This window comes from Artemia franciscana, chromosome 13 (assembly GCF_032884065.1).
Source record: "Artemia franciscana chromosome 13, ASM3288406v1, whole genome shotgun sequence".
NCBI classification, from domain to species: domain Eukaryota; kingdom Metazoa; phylum Arthropoda; class Branchiopoda; order Anostraca; family Artemiidae; genus Artemia; species Artemia franciscana.
This window is the reverse complement of record NC_088875.1, coordinates 39459092-39472878: the sequence shown is the minus strand read 5'-3', so window position 1 is coordinate 39472878 and position 13787 is coordinate 39459092. Positions and strand designations below refer to the sequence as shown.

At 33.8% G+C, this 13787-nt stretch overlaps 1 protein-coding gene across 1 annotated transcript in view; it reads left to right on the top strand.

Annotated features, from left to right (window-relative positions):
* The window catches only part of LOC136034921 (zwei Ig domain protein zig-8-like), an 85739-nt gene extending 75552 nt beyond the window's left edge, over nt 1-10187 (top strand). Inside the window, exon 6 of the mRNA XM_065716432.1 lies at nt 9846-10187. Coding sequence (XP_065572504.1) covers nt 9846-9988 — 143 coding nt within the window. The 3' untranslated portion in view covers nt 9989-10187. The remainder of the gene's footprint in view (nt 1-9845) is intronic.
* Nucleotides 10188-13787: the final 3600 nt, after the last annotated feature.

Genomic DNA, 13787 nt, shown 5'->3' with positions numbered 1-13787 from the left:
TTGCATATTTTTTTTTTGGCTAAAAGGCTTTCTCATAATTTTGATCGAATGATTTTCAGAAAAAAAGAGTGGGGGAGGAAGCCTAGTGCCCTCCAATTTTTTGGTTAATTAAAAAGGCAACTAGAATTTTTAATTTTTTACTAATCTTTTTATTAGTAAAAGATATACCTAACTTATAAATTAGCTTACATAAATAACGTTTTATTCTCGTGTTTTTATTACGTATACGAGATGGTTCGCCCCCTCGTCAGTACCTCTCTCTTTACACTAAATCTTAAATTTTGTCCCGATTCATTAAGAATAACCCCTGAATCACAAAAGCCGTAGAATAAATAGTTGACATTACTAAAAATACTTTAGCGTAAAGAGCGAGGAATCAGGAGGAGGTGAGCCCCTCATATGGGTAATAATTTCTGTTCCCTTTAAGTTTTAATGCTGCTCCTTACTTCCAGCTGAAAAAAACTTTTTCATATTTATTTTTTCATAGTTTTTTTTAAATATTGCTAGTAAATCCTGCGCTCCCTTCATGGAAATTTTCTTCCCCCATGATAAATTCCTCGATGGAAAGCTCCTCCAGCATATCCCCCTCTTCACAACCCCTCTCCCCAACCAAAAATCTTCCTGAAAAAGCCTTTACACTTCCCAATAACCATTACTATATCTAAGCACTGGTCAAAGTTTGTAACTTGTAGCCCCTTCCACGGGAACTATGGGGGAGTAAGTCGTCCCCAAAGACATAGTTATAAGGTTTTTCGACTACGCTGAATAAAATGGCTATCAATGGCTTAGAATATGGCTCAATATCAATAAAATGGCTCAGAATTTTGATCCGTTGACTTTGGGAAAGAAATTAGCGGGGGAGGGGGCCTAGGTTCCCTAAAATTTTTTGGTCACTTAAAAAGGACACTAGAACTTTTCATTTCCGTTAGAATGAGCCCTCTCGCAAAATTCTAGGACAACTGGGTCAATACGATCAACCCTGGAAAAAAAAATAAAAAAAAATAAACACGCATCCGTGATCTGCCTTCTGGCAAAAAATACAAAATTTCACATTTTTGTAGATAGGACCTTGAAACTTCTACAGTAGGGTTCTCTGATACGCAGAAGATTCTGATTTTCGTTAAGATTCTGTGACTTTTAAGGGGTGTTTCCCCCTATTTTCTAAAATATCACAAATTTTCTCAGGCTCGTAGCTTCTGATGGGTAAGACTAAACTTGATTAAACTTATATATTTAAAATCAGCATTAAAATGAGATTCTTTTCATTTAGCTATTGGTATCAAAATTCTATTTTTTAGAGTTTTTGTTACTATTGAGCCGGGTCACTCCTTACTACAGTTCGTTACCACGAACTGTTTGAAAACTGAAGATATGGGGAGATGCCGAGGGAAAAAAAAAAACAGTTTCTAGAAAAAAGCATCGATAATATTTTGTTTCTGGAATAGTAAGGGTCAATGAAAACAAATATCTTCGAAAAGCGTTTCCTAGGATGTGCAATCTTTATATATTGATTTTTTTATTTTTTTAAAAAAGTGGCAAATAAAAGATTTTCAAAACCAGATTGAATTACTCTATTTCGATAGCCAGGGTGAAATGTGAGTAATTTTTTTTTTTACCAGGTCGAAAATAAAACTTTTTAATAAGAGACGGAAAAGGTTCTAATAGCAATGAAAAACAAAAAACTCGACTCTAACTTTTGCTGAATAATGAATAAGTAGGTTTCCTTTTATTTATATTTTTATTGCTGAAAAATGCGAACCACTTACGTTTATGATTGATACTTGACGTTAAAAGTCTACACATTTCAATTGTTCCCTCTTTTGTTTATGAGTATTAAACGATAATTTTTATTATTCATATCCTTTTAAGCCTGAGACAATCAGCTTACTTACCTGACTTATTGCATATGACGAAGAAAACTGGAGCTGAATAGCTAAGAAAAAAAGACTTGGAAAAGATTACAACTTCCCTTTTCATTAGTCAGAAAGTTCAAAGGTAATTCTATTATTGGAAACCATGAAAATGAACAAAGCTCTTACTGTGTTGCATTTTGAAGTAACTGGAGAACTTTAGACATCGTCAACAATAAATTTAAGGCATAATCTAAAAAAGGAAAAACCAGGCCATCCTTTTACGCTCTAGATTAACTTGCAGTCAATTGAATAAGAAAAACAAGCTTTTTCAACTGAAAGTAAGGAACAACATCAAAAAACAAACAGAAATTATTATATATATGAAGGGGTTTGCCTCCTCCTCAACACCTCGCTCTTTACGCTTAAAGTTTTTGAGTACTTTTGAGTACTTAAAGTCGTTCTTAAAGAATTGGGACAAAATTCAAACTTTAGTTTAAAGAGCGAGGTGTTGAGGAAGAGACAGCCCCTTCGTATACGTACTAATTTCTGTTCTTTCTAAATTATAATGTTGCTTCTTTATTTTCAGTTGAAAAAACATGTTTTTTTATTTAATTTCTGATCACTTTTTTAAATAATCCAAGGAAATCTGGCCTAATCTCCACAGGGAAATATCTTCCCCATGGATATATCCTCTAGAAATTTTGATTCCGGTGAAAATTTACCCAGGACAATGACGCTTAACAAGTCCACACGCAAAATTGAGACAGAAAAGAGAAAACAAGAAATATAAAAAGAATTTTGCATAGGAATTCTGGTGAATTCCCCTCAGTGTATAGTTTCCTCTGACAAGCTCACCTCCTGGAAACTTACCTCCCTTTGGAAAGTTCCTGCGTGAAAAAAAAACAGCAGAAAGTTCGTCTTCCCACTCTAAAATGTATGCATGCTTCCCAATAATAAATACTATGCATAAACAATGAACAATTTTTAAAACTTAAAGACCTTTCCCTTGGGGTTGTGTGTGTGGGGGGCATGTTATATCCAAAGTTATTGTTATTGGGCCTTTCAACTAAAATGAACCAAATGGCTTTCTCAAAAGTTTAATCAGACAATTTTGGAGAAAAGGGGGCGGAGAGATGGCCTAGTTGCCCTCCAATCTTTTTGGCCACTTAATAAGAGCACTAGAACTTTTAGTTTCCATTCTGAAGAGCCCTCTCACGATATTCTAGGACAACGGGGTCAATACAATCACCCCTGGAGAAAAAATAAAACAAAAAACAAATAAACATGAACCCGTAATCTTTTTTCTGGCGAAAAAACAACGAAATTCCACATTTTTGCAGATAGAAGCTTGAAACCTCTACAGTAGGGTCCTCTGCTGCGTTGAATCTGACGGTGTGATTTTCATTTAAATTCTACGGATTTTAGGGGTTGTTTTCTCATTTTTCTCGAAAATAAGGCATATTTTCTTAGGTTTGTAACCTTTGATAGGCAAGACTAAACTTAATTAAGCTTATATATTTGAAATCAAAATCGAAATCCGATTCTTTTCATATATCTATTGGTATCAAATTCCAGTTTTTAGGGTTTTGGTATATAGCCGGGTCGCTCCTTGCTTAAGAGTTCGTTACCACGAGCTGTTTAACATATTTTTTCATAGACCTAGGTCGTCGAATAACTAGGATCTTGTTTCGTTCAAACAAGAAGAAAAACAATAGAAACAGTTTATATAAATATTTTAAAGTCTAGAAAACACCGTTTTGAACACCTCTTTCTCTTGCAAGAATCTTTTTAGACAAATGACCTTTCACTCCTGCAGTTCGTTCAGGAGTTGCTGGGCAGAAGTTAATGAAGTAGAAATCGTATTCTAATCAGAAGATTATTATTAGTTTTAGCAAAAGAAGCAAGAATCGCGATATTGCAGTTATAGTAGGAGCTGTTATAGTCTGATTACTACCTCTTGCAAGGTTCGTTGCCTTGTTTAAAGCTAGAATTCCGTTTTTGTGCTAAGTGGTTGTAAACTTGAAAAATGAAAAACATGAATATTTTAATTTGTTTAAAGAATTGCGCAGTCTTCTCTAGTATTGTACAAAAAGAGGTAGTGACGACCATGTGGATTCTGAAAGCCTCATAAGGGGTATAGTATTGAAGCTTCAAGTCCCCCAAGACGCTATTAAGCCAACCTGGGTCTTAAGCAATATTTTAATGAATACATTTGATTGTTACATAATAGGGTTTCTTTTCTAAGGGATACGGGTGAGGATTACTTTAGAAAACCGCGAGGCACAGGAAAAAAACCTTCAGGGCCCCATCAAATCATCTTTTTTTGGTTGTTACGTAATAGAAAATGTTTTCTTCAAGACATTTCAAGACGTTTTCTAAGATATTTTTCTTCAAGATGTTTCTCAAGACATTTCAAGACGTTTCAAGATGTTTTGACATTTTTCTTCAAGACGTTTTTCAAGACGTTTCAAGGCATTTTTACGACATTTTTCTTCATAACATTTTTCAAGATGTTTCAACACATTTCAAAAATTTTCTTAAGACATTTTTCTCCACGACGTTTTTGAATACATTTCAAGGCATTTCAAAGCGTTTTTCAAGACGCTTCAAGACATTTCAAGACGTTTTAAGACATTTTTCTTAAGATTTTTTTTCAAGATTCCTTTGATTCTTAGATAATTGGGAATGTTTACCTGTGTTAAGGGTGACGCATTCTCGCATGACTTGTTTCTTCAGGGCCCGTAGGGAATCTCTGCCTGTAACTGAGGAGGACACACTCGTAGATGTTATGTAATGTCGATGCACACTTTGGATTTTACATAATACTTTAAGAGATTTCATTTTCTTTCAATTTGTTTTTTTTTTCTCAGGGAACCTTTATACCCTAAAGATTTTAATCCGCATTAGGATTTGAAAGAGATTTATCCTCAACGGAATAGAGCGCTAGACGCCTGGACCGAGAAACCCTTTCTAATATTATTGTTCGGGGAATACTTCCTTCGTGACCTACACCACTGATGGAGAATTCACTGTCCCACTTTCTATAATGATTAAATGGGTCAAAGTTTTCTAATCCTTTCCAATTGAGAGCACGAAAGCACACCAATGATATTGATTTTCAATTTGTAAAGCACACCTGCTGTTACAGCGTTATTAATTTTCTAATGTGACCTAGACAGGTTAAGTTATCTTTTGAATCAGTAAGATGCTCCATAGCATTGGCTTTAGATATTTCATTACCTAGATGATTACCTATTGAAGATTCATCCTGGAACAAGAAACCTGAATAATAAAAGCTTTTTTTAAAAAGATTGTGAAATCAGGAAATAACAAAAAAGCAATTAAAGCTCAAGAAACGAAAAAATAAACTTAAAAAATCCTGATAAAGGATAAATTATAAGCAAAAACAAGCGTGAATTCAAGAAAGGTTGGGGGCTATAGCAACCACTGCCAGGAAGGGAGGTGTGGAGGGTTGTTATTCGAGGTAAATTTAAGACATATTAAGAGATATTTCTGGGAGATATTATTGAATATGCATCGTTCCGATAGTTCTGTTAAATGCATCTGCAAGAAAAATGACATATTTTTGCATTTTGTTATTTCTCAGAGGTTTTAAGGAAAATGTCACGTTTCCTTGAGCCAAGACTATAACTATTCTTGCAACCATGACAATTTGTGGCCGGCCCAAACTAGCAAGCAATTTTCTTTTTTTTTGGGGGGGGGTGTTATTAGAGATAAATGTAAGCCATACTAAAAGATATCTCTGAGAGGTCTTAATGAAAAGGCCTCGTTTCTTTGACTGGGTGTTAGATTTCAGCCATCCTCTACTGAAAAAGTATTTGACACCTACCAACTTAATTTTAAGCTGTAGAACAGGTTATTCCGAGCAATTCACGTCACCGTGGCAAACATTAGATGGCACACGACCCCTATGGCACCCTTCATCATTCCAAAGGCATTTTAAAGATATTTTCACGATAAAACACGCTTTAAATTGACTAATGTTTGTTTTAGCCATTCAACCCCAGCGTGATACCCCCTTTGCAATTCACACCAGCGTGGCAAACTACGGATGGCGCACGAAACCCTCTGGTGCCTCTCATCATTCCTAAGACATTTTTTAGCTAATTTCTTGATAAAATATGTTTTAAAACCGTTGGATCGTGTTTTCGCAAGCAACCCTCAACGTGATACATCGTTTCAATTCATGCAGCTGTGTCTCACTATGGATGGTATACAGCACCCTCTGGCATCCTGAATCATTCGTAAAACATTTTTTAGATATTTTATTGTTAAAAAACATGCTTTAAATCCATTGGTTTGTGTTTTCGCAAGCCATCCTGTACGTAATACACAAGACAATTCACGCCACCATAGCTTAAATAACACTCTCGTCATTTGGCATTTCAGGGTCAATACAATCCCTAATTGTGGTAACTTCTGTCTAGTTGTAACTTTTGTAGGCCTATATATATATATATATATATATATATATATATATATATATATATATATATATATATATATATATTTATATATATATATATATATATATATATATATATATATATATATATATATATATATATATATATATATATAGGCTATATATATGTATATATTCAAACAAAAAAGATGAAACAACGGGGAATTAATCTAAAACAGTGAAATTTTGAACCTTAGATGAATATTTCGGCTCTGTGTCCAAGTGTTGTACTCAGTAAATCGTATAAAACAATAAAATAAGATTAACGATATAATAAGATTATTAGAACTAAAGTTACAAACAGTCCCAGAATCACTACTTCAAGGAAGTTCAACCGGGACTGAAGAGAAATCAACACGAAACGAGGCTATTCATTCACGTAAATATAAATCAAGAGCATGTTTTAACGCTGTACTCGCTTTGTATGTGCTTTCCTGAACATGGCCTTGGGATGTAGAGCTCATATATTTATTTAAGGTTAAAAATTTCACTATCTTGTAATAATTCTCTAGTTTTTTAACTTTTGTTGTTTGTAGGATGAACATTCAGTGGATTTTGTCGCTGTTTGCGTGGATGCACATTATTTTATGGCACATAAGTGACAGTTTGTTTTCAATACTTCTACTTTAGCCACTTCTAAATAATTCTCCAATGATTTAAAACCATTTTCAGTATTCCAGCTTCAGTATACTTTGGGGCATTTAGTCTTTCTTATAATGCTTCTCTGAAAATGTTTTTAAAAAATCTCAAAATACTTTCCTTGTTCATCCTAAGGAGTTGTTCAAGTCGATTAAGCCAACTATTTATGATAACAGAAAGAAAAGTGGAAAAGCACGGAAAAGAAGGTAAAGATGGTCATACCTAAGATTAATCTCCGGGGGGAAACACAAAAGTTGGTATTTCTGTAGAAAGGGGTTTGAAATATTGGCGAAATGGTTCTCAGGCATTTTGAAACTTGATCCCTTCCCATTTTTAAAGATGAACTTTTAATTCCAAAAAAAGAAATTTTCTAATAATGATAGCTTTTGGTCTATAGCTAATAGCCTAATATGCAGCTAATTTTTAATGGACTGGGCATTGTTATTAACCTACCGTTGTTAGAGTTTTGATTTCTTTATTTTTCAAGAGTTTTATAGTTTTGATTTGATTTATATTGACTCTTTATCGACCAAAAATTCCCATTAGTAGGTTGACGCATACCGGACAGGGTTGCAACACTATGCTCTTAAAAAGTCACATTTGGCAAATTCTCATTCCTAAATTTATCTTCCTAAATTGATAAATCTTCCTAAATTTTTTTCTTCCTAAATTTATCTTCCTAAATTGATAAATCTTCCTAAATTTGTTTCTTCCTAAATTTAATCTTAAGTAATTTATTTGAAAAAACATCCTATATAACCCAACATCTTTGTTTATCATACAGTCTTCTTCACCTTATCTACATACTAAATTAAAAAAAAACGTTATTTTTTCAACTGAAAGTAAGGAGCAAAATCAAACAGTTCGTGGTAACGAACTGTAGTAAGGAGCGACTCGGCTCAATAGTAACCAAAACTCAAAAAAATGGAATTTTGATACCAATAGTTACATCAAAAAAATCTCATTTTAATGCTGATTTTAAATATATAGGTTTCATTAAGATCAGTTATACCCATCAAAAGTTACGAGCCTGAGAAAATTTGCCTCATTTTAGAAAATAGAGGTAAACATCCCCTAAAAATTATAGAATCTTAACTAAAATCACACCATCAGCTTCAGCGTATCAGAGAACCATATTGTAGAAGTTTCAAGCTCCTATCTACAAAAATGTAGAATTTTGTATTTTTTCCCAGAACGCAGATCACGGATGCATGTTTATTTATTTTTTTCCCAGGGGTGATCGTATAGCCCAGCGGTCCTAGAATATTGCGAGAGGACTCATTCTAATGGAAATGAAAAGTTCTAGTTCCTCTTTTAAGTGACCAAAAAAATTGGAGGGCTCCCACGCTAATTATTTTTCCAAAGTCAACGGATCAAAATTCTGAGATAGCCATTTTTTCAGCGCCGTCAAAAAACCTTATAACTATGTCCTTGGGGACGACTTACTCCCCCATAGTCCCCGTGGGAGGGGCTACAAGTTACAAACTTTGACCAGTGTTTACATATAGTAATGGTTATTGGGAAGTGTACAGACGTTTTCAGGGGGATTTTTTGGTTGGGAGGAGGGGTTGAGAAGGGGGGGATATGTTGGGGGAACTTTCCATCGAGGAATTTGCCATGGGGGAAGAAAATTTCCATGAAGGTAGTGCAGGATTTTATAGCATTATTTAAAGAAAAATGAAAAAATAATTATGAAAAAGTTTTTCAACTGAAAGTTAGGAGCAGCATTAAAACTTAAAACAAACATAAATTATTACGTATATGTGAGATGCACCTCCTCCTAATACCTCGCTCTTTACGCTAAAGTATTTTTAGTAATTTCAACTATTTATTCTACGACTTTTGTGATTCAGGGGTCATTCTTAATGATTTGGGACAAAATTTAAGCTTTAGTGTAAAGAGCGAGGTACTGGCGAGGGGGTGATCCACTCATATATGTAATAAAAACATGAGAATACAAAATTTCATTACGTAATCTAATTTATAAGTTACGTATATCTTTTGCTAATAAAAACATTCGTAAAAAATTAAAGTTCTGGTTGCCTTTTTAAGTAACCAAAAAACCGGAGGGCAACTGGGCTTCCTCCCCTGCTCCTCTTTTTCTCAAAATCATTCGATCAAAACTATGAAAAAACCATTTAGCCAAAAAAATAAATATGCAAATTTCGTTTTAATTATTCCTCTGCGGAGAGTCAAAGTCAAAACATATATTGATTCAAAAACGTTCAGGAATTAAATAAAAAAAATAGTTTTTTTTTAACTGAAAGTAAGGAGCGACATTAAAACTTAAAACGAGCAGAATTGACTTCGTATATGAAAGGGGCTTCTTCCTCATCAACGCCCCGCTCTTTACGCTAAAGATTTTTACTGTTTTAAAAAGAAAAGTTGAGAGAAAGAGTCAAACTTTAGCGTAAAGAGCCGGACGTTGATGAGGAAGCAACCCCTTTCATATACGAAGTAATTTCTGTTCGTTTTAAGATTTAATGTCGCTCTTTGCTTTCAGTTAAAAATCTCGTTTTTTTCTTTAATTAGAACTTAAAACGAAAAGAACAGCGATAATTTGCTATGTTTTTTTATGTTATGGCATATTTTTCCTTCGAAAAAATTAGCCTTCCTTTGTCACGGGAACTTTTTTACCACCGAAAATTGCACCGCACTAGGCAAAAGTATCCTTAAACCAAACGGAAATTATATATCTACATTAAACCCAGCACAAATTCCCAATTTCACTTTTCTCATTACCATGTATCTAATTTTAGTATTCCAGAGTATAAAAGAGTTTGAAACAATGTAAAGTTTTGTTTCAGTTGTTTATAGCGAAGGTAGGTTGTGGCCTTGACGAGTTGTACATTTGTTACTGTTTTCAGGTAATGAAATGGCTGCTATACAGGCCACAGATGGATCTGGGACATGGTCTTCATCAGCAGACAGTCAAATTAATGTCCTGCACAATCATTCCAAATTTTTATTTATTACACTTGTTTATTTTGTAAAAAGTTTGTATTTATGACCGACCGGTTTCATGGTTGTTGTTTTTTTTTTTCCTTTTTGGTTTTTTACTGTTTCATCGAAAGAAAATGTGTTTTCATCGGTATTTCATTTGTGAACGAATGAAACATTATTATGCTGTTGTTGTTTATATATCGTATTTTTTCATCCGAGCGAAAGGGGTAGTAAGTTGCTAAATAAATTAAGTTAGTGTTTCTAAATTGTGTTTTTGATAAATGTTAGTAAAAATACTTACCCTATTACTTGTCACGGATGCAACTTCATAACAATTTAGGGGGGGGACGGCAAGAATTTCTTATATTTCATCTTGACGGAGATATAATAAAAAAATACATTAAAGTATCTAGAGCGAAGCATTTTTTTTTTCAGTATTTTTCAATAGAAATACTCAAGAAGGTATTTTTTTAAATATAGAAGGAGTTCAACCCCCGTCCCTTAATTTGGGCCCCTTTGTGCTTATGAATAGCATTTCCCAGTTTATTACAGCCGCTAGCCTTTTTAGCAGATACCAGATAAATGTTAAAACTTACATTATACCTATTATCCAACATTTTCTTAATTCTGAATTATTTACTTAGAAATTTTCCTTCAGTTAAAATAACTCGACTGTGAATTACAACATTTTAAATGAGTTTCTGCCCCTTCCGTTTCTACAGCTACTATATGAAACCAGGAGGAATCTTTAAAATATATATTAGTTCCATCTAGGCCTTGCTCGTTTCTTGGAGGCTTGGAAATTACTTCTTAAAAAATATTGCATAAAAAATTATTAACAAAACCCATCCTTAACTTGATGAGGGTTTTGTTTTGCCTAAAACCATAATGTTCAGACAGTTTGAGAAAAAGTAATACCCACTAGTCTGGTGAGCCCAGGCCTTCCTATTGCTTCAAGTGTTTATAGGAACTGGTGTTTCAAAACCTAGGGACAATGTCTAATTTTTCGATAGATAGTGACAGAATTTCTCAATGTTTGCAAATGGCAGTGGCTAAACCAATTGATGGGGAAAATACTCAACCAATTAGATCTATTTAATCTGAGTTCAATCATTTATTTTGTCCTCTAATTTCTTATTCTAAAAAAGGAATTGAAAAAAAGCAGGGAATGAAGTTCAATAATAACTAAAAATAGAGTTGAACCCAGTGTTGATGTTTACTTTTTGGACAGTGACAATAATAAATAGTCATAATATTCTTGAGAAATCAGTCACTCTGAGGTACTCACCAGGGAATGTGCAGTGCTTCCAAACTACTAATATTTAAATGCCATCTCCTCCACATTTATGCCCTATTTCACTACCCCCTTGGTTGGGTATCGGCACACTAGAGTTCGATAAAAGTAAAAGCTTAAACACAAAGTACAAAGCGTACAAGCAGAGCATAGTCGAAAACACCCAATTGCCTGCAGAAAAAAAGTCATATTTATTTATTAACTCCTAATTTGTTTCTTTATTTATTATCAGATAAGCTATTCATTGGATATTATCCACCAATTTGGAGGAAAAATAAAATACAACGAATTTGAGCAGAACTAGCAATTTATTTCTTAGGTAACGTGAAGTACTACAGCAGCATTCAGTGGACTTACGAACAGAGGTCCTGGGGAATATTCGCGATAATTTTAGATATCTACAGATTAAACTCATAGTTACAAATACCTCTAAACTTTAAAATGGTTTGGCCCAAGAAGATTTTTTCATTCAGAAAAATGATTATACTTTCCTTAGTGACGGTCTTAATGTGAAGTACTGCAGCCACCATTAGTTGCCTTCATTAACAAAAGTGTTGACTGGCTTACACTTACGTTTTACTTATTAACCATCAGTTCAAAGGTCGGCTTGTCAGTCCTTTGAAACTTTAAAATCCAAAAATTTTTGTTGTCTTGAAAAATGATAGCACAATCGTGAACAACGGTCTCAAATACGCTGTCTCTGCTTAAACAAACTTCATTCTCGCTACCCAATCCATGTTGCTGCTTTCAAAATATACCACATTTACAAGCTAAAGCTGTTTTATTTTGCCTCAAAATATAAAACCTACCATTTTTTTTAAATTTATTGATGGTGAGAACAAATTCCTAACAGAATCATTTTTTTAGCATCAGATGTGTATCAGAAATCAGTAATATGACATTGCTGATTTAATATTGCAAGAAAAAAAATGATAGGTTCCTTAGGTTTTGAACGTGCCACATGGACTCTTGCCTACAACTCACTCTCCATAATAGAGATTGAAAGAGATTTTTGTAGCCTTCAATACATGTCATACCCAATAACCGATACATACAGGCAGCAAAAGTTGCAGATCCATTATTGCCAAAGATTACCATAATTTAACATCAAGTAATCGGCCTCAAACACAAAACCACGACACTATAAAACTTGAGAATATTGATAAGGACCTAAACATTGGAATCTAAAAATTTTCAAAACAGTAAATATTGTATTGTACTTTGAAATAGCATCATAAACTCACTGGAATGCTTTCAACGCACAAATTTTCCAACTACATGTATCTGCTACACCAAGTGATATTTCTTTTTATTTTGTAAACCACCAGCTTTGTGCTCCCCATCACTATGAAGAATTGCCAAAGGAGAATCACAATGAATAAAACTGAAATAAGAAATATCCATGTACTTACTTCACTAATAAAAGGTTAATAGTGGAAAAAAGGGAGGCATGGGCCCATTTTCATACTACAGCCATATAAACTGAAAAATACTTGCAAGAGTTTTATTTATCAGACGAGCTGCAACTAGACTGCCTTTCTTCAAAAATTTAGTGATAGGAAAGGCTAGTGGGTTAGAGGGGTCATGAAGCAATTTGACTCACAAATTATAGAAATACAAAATTTGTATCCAACTCAGGATAAAACAAGGGGAAACAGGCCTATCTTTCTTCTGAAATTTTGGCAGCAAAAAGGATATAGTGGGGGATTTACTTGATATACCATAGGCTCACTTCATACCTCCAACAGCACAAAACGAAAATCACTGAATGATACCGCTTAAACATAGGCGAGACTTGCCTATTTTGCTGTGAAAACCATTGCAAACGGAACACCAGGTTAAGAGCCCTCTTGCCGCGGCCTACTATATCTCTTCAGTCTTTCAGATTCAAAATCATATTATAACTCTGGTGTATACATGACAACATGCCTTCCTTACTACTAAACAAATTCTCAGTGGCAGTCATGGAAGATGACTGAGCACTTTTTGGACTTGTACTTATACTACAAAGCTTCCAACTCATCTAAAAATTATCTCGCGTTGGCGTAAAGTCTTTGTCCAATTTTTTTCTACAACAATAAAATTATCGACCATTTAAAAGTTTCCAAATACAGTTGCTCATGAACAAATTTTCTAAAAAAAAAAAATAAATAAAACGGTGTCATATACTTTGATTAGCTCCGCGAGAATTATCTCTCTGGGATAAGTTAATCAAACAGTTCATGGTAATAAGCTGTAGTAAGGAGTGACCCGTTTCAATAGTAACCGAAACTCTAAAAAACAGAATTTTAGTACCAATAGTTACATCAAAAGCATTGCATTTTCATGCTGATTTTAAATATATAAGTTTCATCAAGTTTAGTCTTACCAATTAACAGTTACGAGTTTGAGAAACATAGCCTTATTTTAGAAAATAGGAAAATGCCCCATGAAAGTCTTAAAATCATAACAAAAATCACACCATCAGATTCAATGTATCAGAAAACCCTGGTGTAGCAGTTTCAAGCTCCTATCTACAAAAATGTGGAATTTTGTATATTCTGCCAGAAGCCAGATAACGGATGCTTGTTTA